At 36.3% G+C, this 16,322-nt stretch overlaps 1 protein-coding gene across 1 annotated transcript in view; it reads left to right on the top strand.

The window, feature by feature from the left end:
* The first annotated feature begins 1,424 nt into the window (after positions 1-1,424).
* ptpn5 (protein tyrosine phosphatase non-receptor type 5) overlaps positions 1,425-16,322 on the top strand; it is a 96,183-nt gene continuing 81,285 nt past the window's right edge. The window contains exon 1 of the mRNA XM_036584482.1: positions 1,425-1,598. Within this exon, the coding sequence (XP_036440375.1) occupies positions 1,555-1,598 (44 nt within the window). The 5' untranslated portion in view covers positions 1,425-1,554. The remainder of the gene's footprint in view (positions 1,599-16,322) is intronic.

Here is a 16,322-nt window from a genome sequence, read left to right as displayed (position 1 = left end):
CCCTAGGGACCGCCAAAGAGGGCATTACCCAGTTCGCTGTCTGGTTGTAGATGTAGACAGGGGCTCAGTTTTCCAATTGGAAATAAATCTTTCCTGCCTATATATGCCAGAAAAAGAGCTGTGGAGGCAACCACTAGACTCAATGTAACACTTCCTCTTGCGATTCATTCCCGCGACCCTTACAACACTCACCACTGCAGACTGTATGGTCCTCACTAGCAGCACTAGCAGCACAAAAGGAAACACAGTGGCTTATTTTTATTTATAAATCACTGTCTGGCCATACACTGCGACCCAGAAGGATAAGCGGTTTAGAGGATGTGTGTGTGTGTGTGTGTGTCTGGCCATATGCCAGCTCACATCTCATCTGTGATCTCTATAAAATGTAAATAAATTAAAATAAAAACAGAATGCAATGATTTGCAAATCTCATAGACCCAGTTTTTTATTGTTTTTCATTAGTACCTTTTACTTTTCCAGCCTGTTGTTGTCCCTGTCCCGACTTTTTTGAGATGCATTGCTGCCATCAAGTTCTAAATGCGTTAATATTTTTCTTGAAATGGTAAAATGTCTCATTTTCAACATAGGATATGTGTTCTGTGTCCCAATTTTTTTGGAATTGGGGTTGTAAATCTACATCTTAAGTACATGTTTATATATTTTTGTAATTAATTGTATGTATTATTGTGTAAAAAAAAATATTATTTAATTGTGAAACAAAAAGCTGCTAAAACTGCAAAAAATATCGAATTCTATTCTTACATATTTAGAAGATCTTTATTTGATGGAAGATTATATTTATAATTAATACATACATACATACATAAATGCGCAGACTGCATTCTGCCACCAGATGGTAGCACTTGGAAACATCTGTACTCTTCAGCTGCAGAATACACCCATCTAGCATTAATCTGACTTGAATGCATAAGGCATGAATGAGCTGCATTTTCAAACATTTAGTACTACTCAGATAAAAAAACAAAACAAAAAAAAAACAGATTGGCAGCTTTTCCGAGAACATAAGAGTCCGCTACATATGGACTTATATATGTATATATTAGATAGATAGATAGATAGATAGATAGATTTAAAGCATTCCATTTCCAAAATGATTAAGCAGTCGAAGCTCTGTTTCTCTATGCATTACTTTCGTCAGGAAACTGAAGCTAGAGAGTGGGTGTTTCAGGTTGGTAAAAGAAAGTGCAGAACCGGGACTGGGGAAAGCATCTAATGAAGCCGAGCTGCTGAAAGGGCATTCTCTGATACCCACTCAACCCCACCCGTTGATCCGTTGTCTAGGTTACCGATCAGACACGTACAGTTGCTACCTAGAATAGGCTATCCATGCGCCAGAGAAAACGACAAAATACACATCACACGTCATAGACGCACACACATTCCTCATCGTGCATCTAATGTGAGTGAGGCGGGCTCTACTGTTCGGGCGGAAGGCCTCTCTGTTAGTTCTGCGGAGACTGCAGCGTCTCACACTACATTTTCTTCCTCCGCGAAGCTCCGAGAGTGATGTGATGTGAATATCAATGATGATACATGAGCCAATGCGCTCATTCTCGTCGTCTCCATAAATCTGAAAGGTAAGAGCGCTGTTTTTCTGCCACCTACAAGACTCGTTACAACGCTTTTTAAATTTGCAATGTTTTTTTTTTTTTCCTGACGGCACCACTGATCCAACAGTAGCAGTAATGGGGGTTCTGTGAACGCGCATGCATTATAATGAAGCCGATTAGGTTAATTCTCAATGAGCGAAGCTAGTCAATGGGTTTTAAGTTAAATCGTGTTGCACACTTGAAAGATAATGAGTAAATATATAAATATTTCGTTTTTTGCGCACAGAATCATCACACCACACATCAGAGACTCGTATTGATATACTAGCAAATGCCTAATTCTTCCATTTATTCTTTAATGCCACTGTGTGCTTGTAGCCTATATGCAGGCAAGACGAGGAAGATTTGACTGGTAGCTGTAGTCATAGTATCTTGATATGTAAATGGTTGTTTATCATCAGGTTTATAAAAATTATTTTCGTTTATATCCAACTTTAAAAACACCTTTCGTGAGCTTCATGAGAAGAAGAAATTTATTCGTCTTCTAATTCTGATTTATTTCTTTATTTGACTCAGTATTCAACAAGTACGTTACTGGTCACATGTTACAATTAGAAAAACCTGTTCCTATAGACTTAGCTAAACCACCATCTTGGTTGTGTGTGTGTGCGGGCGCGTGTGTGTGTATTTTTTCATTTGCTTCAAAATGTCTGAAATACTCAGATCACCTGACTCCACTATATATAAAACAGGGAGGTTAACAACTGAAGTTAAATCTCCCAGTATGCCAAAATTGAATCTCATAATATGAATGTCTTTTCTCCCTCTCTTGGTCTTGTCTTATGTTATAATTTATTTGGGCAATGTAGTTCAGTGAGATAAATGCTGTAATATTTACTCTTCATTGAACTGCGCAAATATGTACCACAAACAGTCACAAACTACAAAGTAGAAGCATGCTTGTCTGCGTTGTATGCATCGTCTAATACATGCAGACATTATGGATATGTGAGCTTTTTACTTTAACGAGGGCTTCTTTTGAACTGATAAATTGTGTTTTTGATAAAATAGGTATTCTTGAGTTTAATCAAGGGATTCATCAAGGGATAAGTTATGGTTTGACTAATATTAAATTATTAGATTATTAGCTGTTAGAATGGTTCTGGATGAGCATAATGCATTGAATGAATGCATTAAACACATATCCATAACACAGTATGCAATCAGTGACCTTGCAGACTTTACAGTATAAAATTAGGGACAAAATATGCATACATTATATACATACGCTATACAGAATTGATATAAATACAAATATGACACTTTTCTAACTGCACAGTTCCCACTGAAAGCTTTGAGCCAAAGGAAACAAATTGTTGTTTACTCACTTTATAGACCCACGCCATGAGATACACTGAAAACACAACTTGCTGCAACCTGCTACTTTAAAAAACACTCCATCACATGCATAAAAAAGAAAACGTCTAATGCCAAAGATAGACTACTAAAAAAGTCTAAAAAATTGAGAATTGATACAGTATCACAAAATATAATATTGCAATTCTCAAGTGTATTGATATTTTCTTACTCCCCTATTGAGTATGGGTTTAGGCTACTATATCCACCACTGGTCATTCAAATCTTTTATGTAGTAACCTGATCTCAATCCTGTAGACCTAAACACAACCTTTTTAATCCAGTAGTGTATTCTAATCTGAAGTAGTGGTATAATCTGTTTGTACTAGCTAGGATACATTCTCTGAATGGACAACAAAGCACTTTTATAAGTCTGACTCTGCATAAGACTTTAATGCCGGAAATTGATACTCTGACTAGCTGTTAGCAACACTAGCCAACCTAGAACACAGCAATGTGACTAAAACACTTAACTTGCTACATAAATACCTATTAAAGGTGTATATTATAATTTCACTTCAAATTCAGATTTTTTTCATTTAGTATGTCTTTAACATTGAGTATTTTTATTTTTTGTATTAATATTTGTTATTTGTTATATTTGTATTAACATTAGTTATGACCTGTCAGTTAAGAGTTTATAGCTGTTAGTAGTTATTGGCAATATTACACTACCATTCAAAGTTTGTAATCACCATAAGTCATTGTCTCCATTAATATATAACAATGTTGTTGGAGGCACATTTCTAAAATGATTCTAGTATGGTGCTACTACTCTGCAACTTCATAAGTTTCAACTAAATTGTACAAAAATTAAAAAAAAAAAAATGATTAGATGATTCTATAATAAGTCAGTAAGCTATATAACATTGAAAGTGAAGATGCATTAAATTTAATATCCATTGTGCCTTGCATTTTAAAAGTAATGATCAAATCTCAAAAATTGAGAGGATCCAGATAATGTATCAAGGAATTAAATAGATTATTATTATAATTATATAATTAGATAATTATTATATATTATTTGTCATTAAATAAGTACCTGCTGTGCCAAAAAACATGAAAAATCTTAAAATGTTCTGGTGTTTAGCTTGTAGTATATTCAATCTATGCTGCAAGTTATTATTTAATAAAATAACACCAGTCATTAATATGACAAGTGATTTCAACTTTTGAATAGTAATCTATGTTACATACGTATTTATACATAAAATGTTTTACACACACTTAGTAAATAAAAAGCTTAAAAAAAGAGCAGGCATAGTTTATGAATTATAGTTCATAAAGTATTAAATCAATCAGATTGTGATATTCAACTAAGTGAAAGTAGCCATGTCTAAATGAGAAAATGAAGCAAGTAGGCATAACCTTATCTTGTGAATTACTGTTGTTGTTGTTGGCTACGATTATGTCACTTAAAAGAAATGCAAGGTCATTAAGGAGTCAAAATATGAATATTGCTGCATGCAAGCTAACACTCCTGCACATTGAATTAATATCATAAGACTGGCAACCTTAGCAAAAACAGTAAGCTTTATCAAGAGTGGTAGTTAAGTGGCTATGGCAGTAATGCTGTTATATAATAGTTTAGTAGTGGACTTAATTTCATGCAACATTTGTTCAATGCACTGGAGCATAAATATGCTTCTAATTTGCAGAGGTGTAAGTAACGAATTACATTTACTCTTATTACTGTAATTGAGTACAGTTTTCCCTGTAACGGTACTTTTTCCATGCCAGGTAACTTAGCCAGTATATTACCATATAGTGTTTTTATGTAATTTTTTTCAAATAAAACCATTTTGGATGCGAAAGTAAACCTCTTTTGTAGATTAACAATGGTGTTTTATCCTGGGATGTCCCACAGACTTAACAATATGTAGACTAAAGTCAATATTGCTTTGTAGCCCCAAAACTATACAGGCATGACTGTCAGACACTGCAGGCATGTGGTAAATATGTATGTGGAGTCATTCACACTATCAGCATTAATTGAGAAGCTGCGGAGCTTCTCCGTTTGTAGCCCGGGACCACTGCATCATGTGAAGCAGCAGGCTGAGTGCCACAAGTAGTGCGCGCAGAAAGCTAGCTAATCCTAATGCTAGGCTAGGGGCTAACAGTTAACCTCAAGAGACCAGTTTTCCTTCCACTCTCTTTTTCTCCTTTAAAGGAGACATATTTACTATTTTTTCTCTGTTTAGTATACTTCCCAGTGCTCTTTAAAAGGTATTTGTGATGAATGTGGGGGGACGCTTTAATTCAGCTTTCATATATTGTGTTTTAACATACAATTTTCTCATCTGTGAAGAATGTGTGTTTTCTGGGCGTTGATTCTGTATTCAAATGAGATGACTCTCATTGGCTGACTCGCTCATTGCGCTGCTGTTGTAGTTCAAAAATGGCAACAGTGGACCACAACATTGTGGGACTGCAGTGTCACGTAGCAGAGCAATAGAATTCATATAGAACTCATATAAACAAGTTCAAGTTGATTCTTTACTCTATTTATTTAAATTTAATGAAATAAAGCTTTCAACATAATTTATCATGCTTAGAATCAGTATACTACCTTTTTACAAACTCACTGTTTCAGGGCTGCCAACTCTCATGCATTGGCTGTGAGATTCATGTATTTAGGTCTAATCTTATGCTTGAGAAGACCTTCACTAAATACTTCGCAAACAGAGGAGAACTAAAGGAAAATGAAAAGATAAATAACAAGAGTTGCTCAGCAAGCTAAACATGTTCAATAAACACAAGTCTTAAACTAGAAAGGGAAGGTCCATGAACGACTTTCAAGTTGTGTGAGTGTGTAGTGTTTGGAGTGTGTGATGCATGTAGAGTGTGTGTGGTGAGTGTAAATGTGGGTGTGTGGTGTGTTTATGGTGTGTGTGGTGTGTAGAGTGTGGTTTGTGTATGTGTGCGCTGTGTTGAGTGTGTGTGGTATGCCGAATATGTATTAATACTGTTTTTACTATTTTATTTCTGTTATAACTGTTTTATTACTGCTTTTTTTCTTTTACTTTTGTTATTACTTTGAAATCTGTGCCTATCATGTGCAGCCAGGTGAGGAATTAGACTGCTGGGAACCAATAACAGACACTTTTTAACTGCTCTATATTCTATATTCTCTGTAAGTGAACTGTATTCTGCCCTCATTAGAGCAGGCCGACCAGAAGAGATAACAACAAATTATCAATGCTGAACAAAAGCAGATCTTACCAGCTTTCAGTCTGAGCTCCTCTGAATGCTTAACTGTTGTCACTGGTCGTCGAGTCACTTAATGTGATACTATTTTATGAGTAAGTTAAGAAAAAAATCTTATTTGTATATATTTTACTTAGAAGTAATGGTTTTGTTTTGAATGGATATATGTAGTATTGATGTGGAAATAGGTCAGATGTCAGCAAAGTAAATATCTGATGCTAACACAGCATTTTAGTAATATTTGAGATGAAGTGTCAGGCTGCAAATATAAAAATGTCAGCATTCTGCAATGTTTGCAGCAATTGTAGTACAATAACAATAACTGCAGTGATCAGGTCATCAATAAATAAGAATCAAAAAATAGCTTAATTATCAGCTAGCCAAAATTAAGTTCAAATTTTTACAGATGTAACAGATTTATTTATCAATCAGTGCCTTCAAACAACTTTACAAAGATGTTTATAAGAAAAAACATGACAAACCAAATGCATGCTTGGCTGAGTACATAATGATTCACATAATTTAGAAAACTATTGTATGTTCTCGGTATAAATGCCAGTATAACATTTGCAAAGTGTTTTGAGGGTAAATGAAATCAGGTATGGCGCACCTCTCTCTACAGTACCACAAACTACTACAACAAACGAGAGGCTGCGTTGTCAGCTGTTGTCAACTTCTAATGATTGAGGCAATTTTGTGTGATGGTGTTTGATCTGATGCCTTTTTTTCTGAGACCGTGTGATCTGATGTTCAGTTACACTAGATCTGAGACATGACAATGGTTTTACCGAGGCTGAGGTATGATGATGTCCTAAAATGTACCCTGTAGCCCCGTCTAGTGTTAATTAACATATATTTGCATGTTGGTCAACTTGAAAATGAAAGAGCAAAGTGGGAAATGAAAAGTAAATCACCAGCAGATGGTTTGATCCTACCAATCACTGTTGTCTTCATGATCAATTGGTTTTGTCCCAGCAACTCATACTCTTTGACTAAAATCAAAGGGATTCATTTGTCTTCTGCTTTGTCATGTGTGGTGCTAGCATCTCCAGAAACAGCTTAAACTAGGCCTCAGACATCTTTCCTATGTCAAAATTGTTCATAAAGTTTCAGTTCATGGATGAGGTAGTAAGAAAATGCTCCCCTTTCACTTTTCCAGAGTGGAAAGCAGTTTACCTTTTTTAACAGGTAATCTGTATTTTGTCCTGGAATCCTTTTTTAAAGTAATCCTCCCAATGCCCTTATAGATCAACTAAAGAGGTGATAGTTGATACTCAAAAATATTCAGCGAAGAGCAGTTCTATGAGCAAACTGAGCACTGATGACAGGTAAAAATAAGTGTAAGTTACAGTTTTTGTCTGGTTTATCAATGTTAGTTTAGCAAGTACTGAAGTAAGACATTTAGTACAAAACTACAAAAGTTAGTATTAGCCATGTTAAATCTGTAATCCACTAATAATTCCTATTCCTTTGAAATATTTTGCCAACACTTTTTGCAGCAATTTGCAGATGTCTGTGTTGAATAAACTGTAACTTGACATTTTAATTAAGAAAATTAATATTAGACTAAATGTAAATTGTGAAATTGACTTGTAGAGCCCAAAGCCTTCCATGTTATCCACTAAAGTTTATTTTTTCTTAGACACCATAGTACTTTTTTTTTTTTACCTACTGTCCTTTGCATAATCCTTACTTTTAGTTCATATGGGAAATGAAGAGCAGAGAGGGGCTGGTGATCAGAGGGTCAAAGAAGGCAAGTGCTGATTGGTCTACTACTTAGGGTATGACATTCATATAATTTGATGTTAACATTTACAGGTTTGTAGCATCAGTCAGGTAGGAGCAAAACCAAATAAGTGCCAGGTCTATTTACCTTATATTGACATGCTGTCTTATTTTGCTTCAGTGTACTGCACTGGCAACCCCAAAAGATGGAGCCATTTCATCAATTGAACTTGCTGACTACAAACTCAAAATACTTATGAGAATGCACTTTACAATACGCAAAGTTCATTTTATAGTGGTTTTGTAAAAATGAAAATGTATTTGCCCTTTTGTTTTGTTCTTTTTCAAAGAAAAATATATGACACTTTTTTAAACTGCAGTACAACAATTGATCTCAAAGATAATTCCTAATCAGATGCCTCAAGTGCTTAGATCACCTGTTCCCCTTATTTGCCTACCAGACAGGCCCTGCCTGCCCACTGGGAGTACCAGAAGGTTTCCCATTGGCCTGGCCTGCCACTTAGTCTGGATAGTCAGGCCAAAAGACTAAACAACAACACACATAGCCACATCCATTCAAATGCCAATAAACCCTCTCGCTTGCTTCTCTGCTCCACAGTTTAACACATCATTGATGTAAAATAACATTTAAAAGCAATAAATAGCACCAGATTTGAGACATGCAGGACAGGGAGTGGTTAGCCTGCAACATCATGATCTATATTCACTATTTAGAGAAACATAGGAGTAAGGGTTGGTTACAGCCAGCACATTTGTCCACGCTTCCTAGCAAGGTCTTTACAACAGATTTTGCTCAGAGTAACGAATAATTTTTTTTCTGGTTGCTTTTCAGCCTATTTAAAGTTATTTCTGAACTTTAGTGTTATTTACCCTTCGAAGGTCACATCATGCTCACATGTGTGTATCAGTGTGTTTGTACGTGTGTGTGTGTGTGTGTGTGTGTGTGTGTGTGTATACACCAAAAATCTAGACAGTTTTAGACGGCTAAGCTAATGGTCCCATCATACTTCATGGATCACAGTTAGGTAGGGTAGTTTGCATCACATTATACACATATACAATTTATAAGTTTCAAATTGCTTGTCATATTAATATTTTTGTTGTTTTGTTCAATAATAACCAATAACTACAATGTAGATTTAAATGCTTAAAAAATTAGACACCAAATGGTAATTGTAGATATTGTATTCTGTATTTCAAGTACTGTATTTTCAGTTACCTTTTATACAATAAAATTAACAATATAATTGCAAAATTTCTGCTTTCAGATTGGATCATCAATATTCAGTCATTCTGAATGTTAATTTTAGTAAAAATTAATTCTCAGTGTTTTAAAGCTTTCTCAATCATTATAGAAACATCTACAGTTCTGGTCATCATTATGGGCATCTCTAAAATGTATTTATTTCTGTATATGTTTATTTTTGTATTATCAATTTATTATTATTATTATTATTATTATTATTATTATTGTGTACCGCTCCGTTCCCATTATTTGAAACCTGTGACATTGTATAGGGCTAGCATCAAAGAATTATAATTGTTTATAGATGTTTTGGCAACAAAATTGCTGTTATTGAAAAATAAAAATAAATGGAATGCAATTTTTTTCTAAAATCTTTAGGCTATTTTTGTGTTCCTTCACATTTGCATATATGAGGGAATTGTTGGCTGAATATATAAACTGTAGTAGTGGTAATCATGTTTTGTTGGAGTTGTCTGCAAATGTCAAATGTCTGCAAATTACTCACCGTGTAAAACGTCATCATTAATATCAGTGTATAATCATGCATGAATTAAGGCTAGTATGACTGTAATTGGGCAATAGGGCTACATAGTGTCTTTATATTATTGATTTGGGGAACAGATTTAGAGCAGAGACAATATATGTTTTAGCTGGAAGGGTGTGGGGTGTCTGTGTTTGTAGTTCTATGTGAACCTTTTGCAACATGTTTGTTTCCATGGTTACCTTCATGCCAGTACAGATCACATCATCACCAGACCACAGCACTGCAGTTATTGTTTACTAAGCTCAGAGGAAATAGCTGTGCACATGTGTGCCTGTACACATGTAAGCGAGATTTTATTATTGATTTTTTGGTCATTTTCTTCTCAAACTTTAGTTTTAACAATTAAATGTAGGTCATAACCTCACTGCCCTGAAAAACACCTTTTTATTAAACCTACTAGAATTTTATCAAAGCAAGAGCATCACAGACATGAAAGTATGCTCAGAGCAAAAAAACTAAATACAGGCTAGCTGGTCAACAAGCATGAGAATGTCCATCAGCTGGTTGATCAGAATGATGATTATTTAAACTGGCTGACCGGCATGAATTTTCTTGCAATTACTGGTTTGGAGAGAGAGAAGTGGGCCTTATCTATCCTGCGTAAAGAATTACTATTTTTCCTTTCCTTATTCTTGCTTTTGTAGTTTTTGTGGAAGATGAGAGGCTTTAATGCAAAAAGTTTCCTTAAGGAGGTAGCTCTCAGTCAATTTAGAGTGAGCTAGTCTGGTGGACTCTTATGAAGTTTTGCCTGATTGTAGAAAAGAGGAGCTAGCATCTAAGGTGGCTATGTACTTGGGGTTTAACTGACCAGTAGACTGCATCAGCTAAGCACAAGCAAGAGAAGGAGAATGAAGAAACTAGAAAAGAGGGAGAATAAGAAAGAAAAGAGACTGTATGACCTGGTTAGGAGGAAAAAGACTGAAACAGTGGTACTTGCTAAATTAAAGTTCAAGTGAGTCAAAGTAAGGCAAGTGACCAGCAGCTGGTAGACCACCTCTGACGGCCGGTGCAATACAGGGCCTTCTGAAGCAGTGAAGCTTTCCTTTAAATTGTATTAGAAAAGGGTTCATTTTAAAGCCAGTGCACATTAATGACATCTGGTGGTTAAATGTATGAACACCACCTATTACTCTACCTGGGGGATGTTTTAAAACAAAAGTCCAAATGTTTATTTTCTAGTGATTTAAAAGCATGTCAATTGTTTTTAAAGTGATAAAGGAATTAGTAAGATAAACAAGATGCATCACCTTAGAGGTTCAAGATAGTTTACTGCTGGTATTTGTAGCAAATCTCCTGACACACTGATGCATAACCTTATTCATATAACTTTGCCCCAGACTTTCACATATCCTATCATAGTAAAGGTATGGTCTTCATTTATAAAATCTAAATCAAGCTCAATACTGTGGAAACCTGTGCTGGTTCACATCTTTGAATCAGTTTCCAAAGTAGTTACATGCTTGTGTGCTGAACGAAGCTTCAGACATCATTGATCATGTGTGTTTTTGGAAAATGAACCAAGCTTTGATAAAGTGCTTCAGAGTAAAGTGTGTTGGTTGACAGCTGTTCCAGTATCCAGGGTAACATCGCTAACTTTGACTTCTTGTTTTGAAGCACGATTTCCCCCATAGCCACACAAAGATGGGTCATGCATGCAGCTCCAAACCTGCTCAAAACAGTATATTTAAGCTATTCGTTGAGAGTAATGTGACTGTACACAGAAGAAAACTCAGCTGTAAATTTATTTTGGATATTCGTGCATTTCTGACACTGTCTATGTTGGTGGATTTATACATTACATTTAGAATGATAGCCTGCACGCTTGCTTTACATTGATAGCATTACAGATACAGGGAAACAAGGAGGCTTAATAAATGTTTAGAGCAAAAGAAAAAACGCTGCAAAAAATAACTAATAAAAATAATAATAATAATAATCAAACATGACATCGGCTCATGTTAATAATAACAACAATAATCAAAAATGACAAACATGAGAGTACAGATGCTCATTGAAACTTCTTAGCTTGAATCATAACTTCTCATGTAATCTTAAATTTGATAACATGCTTTATTTTAGGGAGCTTATTTATGTAATTTTCACGTTTTTCATTTTTATTTAGTTATTTTGAATTGTCTTTTTTTTGCTATTTTAAGTTTATTTTAATTTATGCTGTTTTTTTTTTTTTAAATGAACGGCCACTAGAATCATCACTTTTCACATCGTGGCCTGGACAGTGGCACCAGAGATGCATGCAGTGTGGTAACAAAACAAGGCAAAACAGGTCGGAACAGGAATAAACATTCAGAGCCAAAGGGGGTCGTGACTGTTTTTTGTCCTGACTGTTTTCTTTCTGTTTGCTGGCTTTAAGGAAAGAACTTTCAGAGGCGGAGCTAAGGCGGGAAAAAGGTTTTGGTTTGTTTGTTAGGTTGCATATAATCAATATGCAATTTCTTTGAATGCTGCTCAAGTGTCACATAATCCTTTGGAGATTCTGGATGTGGTTACATTTAAGTAAAAGAAACTTGTAAGCAAACAATTTCATATATAAAACATTACAGTTTCCATAGTGACCATTACAAATAACTATGGAGCTTACAGATCATGATATCCAAACATATTTCATACTATGGTTACATACAATTAGTTAAATCCTTAACCATGCTAGTCATATAAAAATATGAAAATTGTTAAGACAATTTCGAAGTTATAAGTACTGGTATAACTACCATTTCTAAATAATGCCTAAATGAACAGTTACATAATAACTCAGAGTAAAATAAGTGAGTACATCATCATCAATATCTCTGTAGATATGTTTGCAGAGACTCTATAGTTAAAGTATACATTGTCACACAAGTTTTTTGTTTGACAATGCAACATGTTAACATTTACAGAGGCATTTGTCACAGTTTGATTAAAGAAAGGCATTTGATTTAACATTTGATCAAGACTGGGGTTTCATAGTTTAAATGAAGCAGAGTTTTAAAGTTTAGTCTCTTTCAAAGTCCTAAGGAATTTATGATGTGCAGGAATTTTTGAACATCTCTGCTAAGAGACTTGTGAGGGGCCATTAGGCCTCAACCAGGGCTGATTAATGGGTCATCTTGGTCTTATCTGTTTAGACTAGAGGTATCACTTTTTGTGGGGGAGGTGAGATGAGTGTGAGAGAGAGAGAAAGGAGTTTTCAAAAGTCATAAATTTTGGATACAAATAAATTATGTGATGTCCAAAGGTCTCTTCGGGATGTTTAAAAGGGTGGCATGAGGTTCCATTAAGTTGCACTTAAACTGTTAGTCAAAAGGTTCTCCAGACCTAGAGTTTGACTAGGATTGTCCCTAATGGGCCACCCCCCTTTTCTCACTTCTGTATCAGGTTGCCCAGGGGGGAGGGCAGATGGGGGTTGAGAGAAGTGTCTTGAGCACTCAGTCATAAATTTTGCTGTTGGTCCTTCTAAACATCCTGCCGCCTGCAGATGCAGATTTCACTTTGCTCAAAAAGTTCTGATTAGTTTATGAATTGAAAACAGCAAAGCATGCTATAGTAGCGAATGGGATAAATCGCAAACTCCTTGAAAATCGGTCTATGACAGTGAGGATAGTGGTGTAGCGCTGAAATTCAAGTAAGTCAGTCACATAATCTACGGCAAAGTGGGACCACAGCTGAGCTGGGACTGGCAATGGTACCAATTTGCCTGCGGGCAAAGTCTTAGGCGTCTTGCATTGAGAACAAATGGTACATGAAGCTACAAATGAATGAACATCACGGTTCATGGTCTCCCACCAGTACGTAGTAGATAATAATTGCTGTGTATGGGTCTCTCCCGTATGAACAGATGTAAGAGAAGAGTGTGTCCAGGTGGTTAATCTATCACAAAACTGTGACGGTACGTAAAGTTTACCAGGAGGGCAATGATTAGGGACTTGGGAGTTTACTAAGGCGTTTTCAATCTCTTCATCTATCTCCCATTGAATGGCAGATACAGTCACTGTGGGAGGCAAGATTGGTTCAGGGTCAGAAGGTGCAGAATCAGAAGATTCAGATTGGTGCATATGGGGACAAAGCATCTGCTTTGGTGTTCTTTGAGCCAGGATGGTATGTAATATTGAAATTGAACCTTGCAAAGAATAGGGACCAATGAGCTTGACGGGCATTGAGTCGCTTAGCGTTACATAGATATTCTAGATTTTTGTGGTCAGTGAGTACGAGGAACGGATGCTTAGCTTTCTCTACCCAATGATGCCATTCCTCCAATGCAAGTTTAACTGCTAACAGTTCATGATCGCCAATGCTGTAGTTTCTTTCAGTGGGTGTTAACTTGTGAGAGTAGAACACAATAGTTTTAAAGAGTTAATGAAAGGTTGTGATAGTACAGCTCCAACACCTGTTTCTGAGGCATCCACCTCCACGACCAAAGGCTCTGAGTGGTCAGGATGTTTGAGGATAGGGGCAGTAGAAAATGACTCTGAGTGTCTGAAAAGCCTTTTCAGCTTGTTCAGTCCATTGAAACCGCTTGGGATTACCTTTGAGCAGAGAAGTTATGGGGGCAGCAATGCTACTAAGCCTCGAATTAAATGGCGATAGAAGTTAGCAAAACCTAAGAATCGTTGGATCTCTTTAACTGATAATGATGTGGGCCAATTCAACACTGCATCAACTTTCTTATCGTCCATAATGACCCCGCTAGAGCTGATGATACAACCCAGGAATGAAAGGATTGTATGTGGAATTCGCACTTTTCTCCTTTTATGTACAAATGTTTTCTAAGAGTTTCTGAAGGGCTGCCCCAACATGACTAATGTGGGACTTAGAATGTCTTTAATATAGGTTATAGCAAATTTTCCCAGCATCTCTCTGAGGACATCATTGATAAACGTTTGGAAGACAGAGGGGGTGATAGACAGCCCAAAAGGCATTACAAGATACTTGTAGTGCTCCCTGGTGGTCACAAAGCTGTTTTATATTCATCTCCTTCTTTGACACGAATGAGGTTGTAAGCACATCTCAAGTCAAGTGTAGTAAAATATTTGGCTCCCTTTAATTGTTCTAGAGCTCAGGGAACTAGTGGAAGTGGATAAGGGTATGTTTTTTGTGATTTGATTCAAACCTCTGTAATCTATGCTTGGGCAAAGACCTCCATCCTTCTTTTTAACAAAGAAGAAGCCTGAGGCTACTGGGATGTTAAGGGTTGGATAAAACCCTGATCGAGAGCTTCTTGGATATAAGTATCCATGGCCAGTTCTTCCTCTTGAGTAAGTGGATAGATGCATGACTTGGGGAGTACAGGGTTCTCTACAAGATCAATGACATTGTCTGTGGGGTAGTTTTGTGGCATTGCCTTTCCTAAACACCTCCTTGAGGTCCATGTATTCGGGTGGGAATGGTTACATTAATGTCAGCTTGGGGGCCTTTAGTGGATGTCGAACTGACAGACAACTTGGGTGAAGAGACACAGTTCAGGTGGCAGAATTCAGACCATTTCTGAATTTCTCATTCTGACCGAGAAATAGTGGGTTTATGTTTTTCTAACCAGGGTAAACCTAGAATAAGTTTAAACTCTGATTGTTCTATGATGAAAAGGGCAGCTACTCACAGTGTCATTGGCAGGTCTGGAGTGCTGGTTGGAGCACGAGAGTGAGGCTGGAGTCACATGATCTCCCAGGAGGTTCTGGGAGATGGAGTCCAACAAGAGTTCAGAGCCAAAGGGGGTCATGACACATGCTTCACCATCTGGCATTCAGAAGAACATGGATTTGGCAGATGCCTAAAACTGTAATGTTTGTAGGAGGGGGAATAATTGTCTGTCTTTCCTGGTTTGGGCTATTAGCCCCTTAGTTACAGTGAAGGGAAAACTTATTGTAACAATATACAGTGACATCATTACCTGTAAAAGCATGACAGCACTCCAGTGCAGAAAGCGTCTTCCATTAAGAAATGATTTGCAATTTGCTTTTTTGTATATTTGAAATCTTTTCACTGTAAACACTACTACTTAAATAGTTTCACATTCATGAACCATAGTAAAGTACAAAAATAAATTAAGTTTAAGCTAATATTATTAGCTTGTTCTTCTTCAGTCTTTCTTTTTCTGTTAAGAACATTTCTAAGAATAGAATGCTAATTGAACATTGAATTGTTTATTTGAAGCTGTAATGAAAGACTGGACATTTGTATTAGCAATCGCTTTCAAGACTGAGCTGTTCTATAGAGGCAATTCCATGTAAGAGCAGGAGAGCTGAAGAGCTTCCAGCTGCAACATGAATAGAGATGGTAATATGAAATATTCATTATAAATGGCAAAGACAAAGAAATTCAAAGAGAGTGAAAGGAGGAGGGCTAGAGACAGGATGGGAAGTATGAGTGTGCACCTTCTGTTCACCCAAACCTGACTATTGTGTTGTGTGCAAGTGTGTTTGTGAAAGAGAGGGAGCTGCCTTAAAGGTGCAGCACAGTATTTTCCCTACTTATGCAAAAAAAATCTAAAGGAATGGTTCAGCGAAATTTACACAGTTTTCCACTTACCCCAGGTGTCGATTAGCCAAAATATGTTTGATGCCCAATTTTTGCTTTTTTAGCTTAATGCTGGAGTTAT

Source organism: Colossoma macropomum, unplaced genomic scaffold (assembly GCF_904425465.1).
Source record: "Colossoma macropomum unplaced genomic scaffold, Colossoma_macropomum, whole genome shotgun sequence".
In the NCBI taxonomy this organism is placed as follows: Eukaryota; Metazoa; Chordata; class Actinopteri; order Characiformes; family Serrasalmidae; genus Colossoma; species Colossoma macropomum.
The sequence above is the reverse complement of the archived record's forward strand: the minus strand, read 5'-3'. Positions and strand labels throughout refer to the sequence as shown.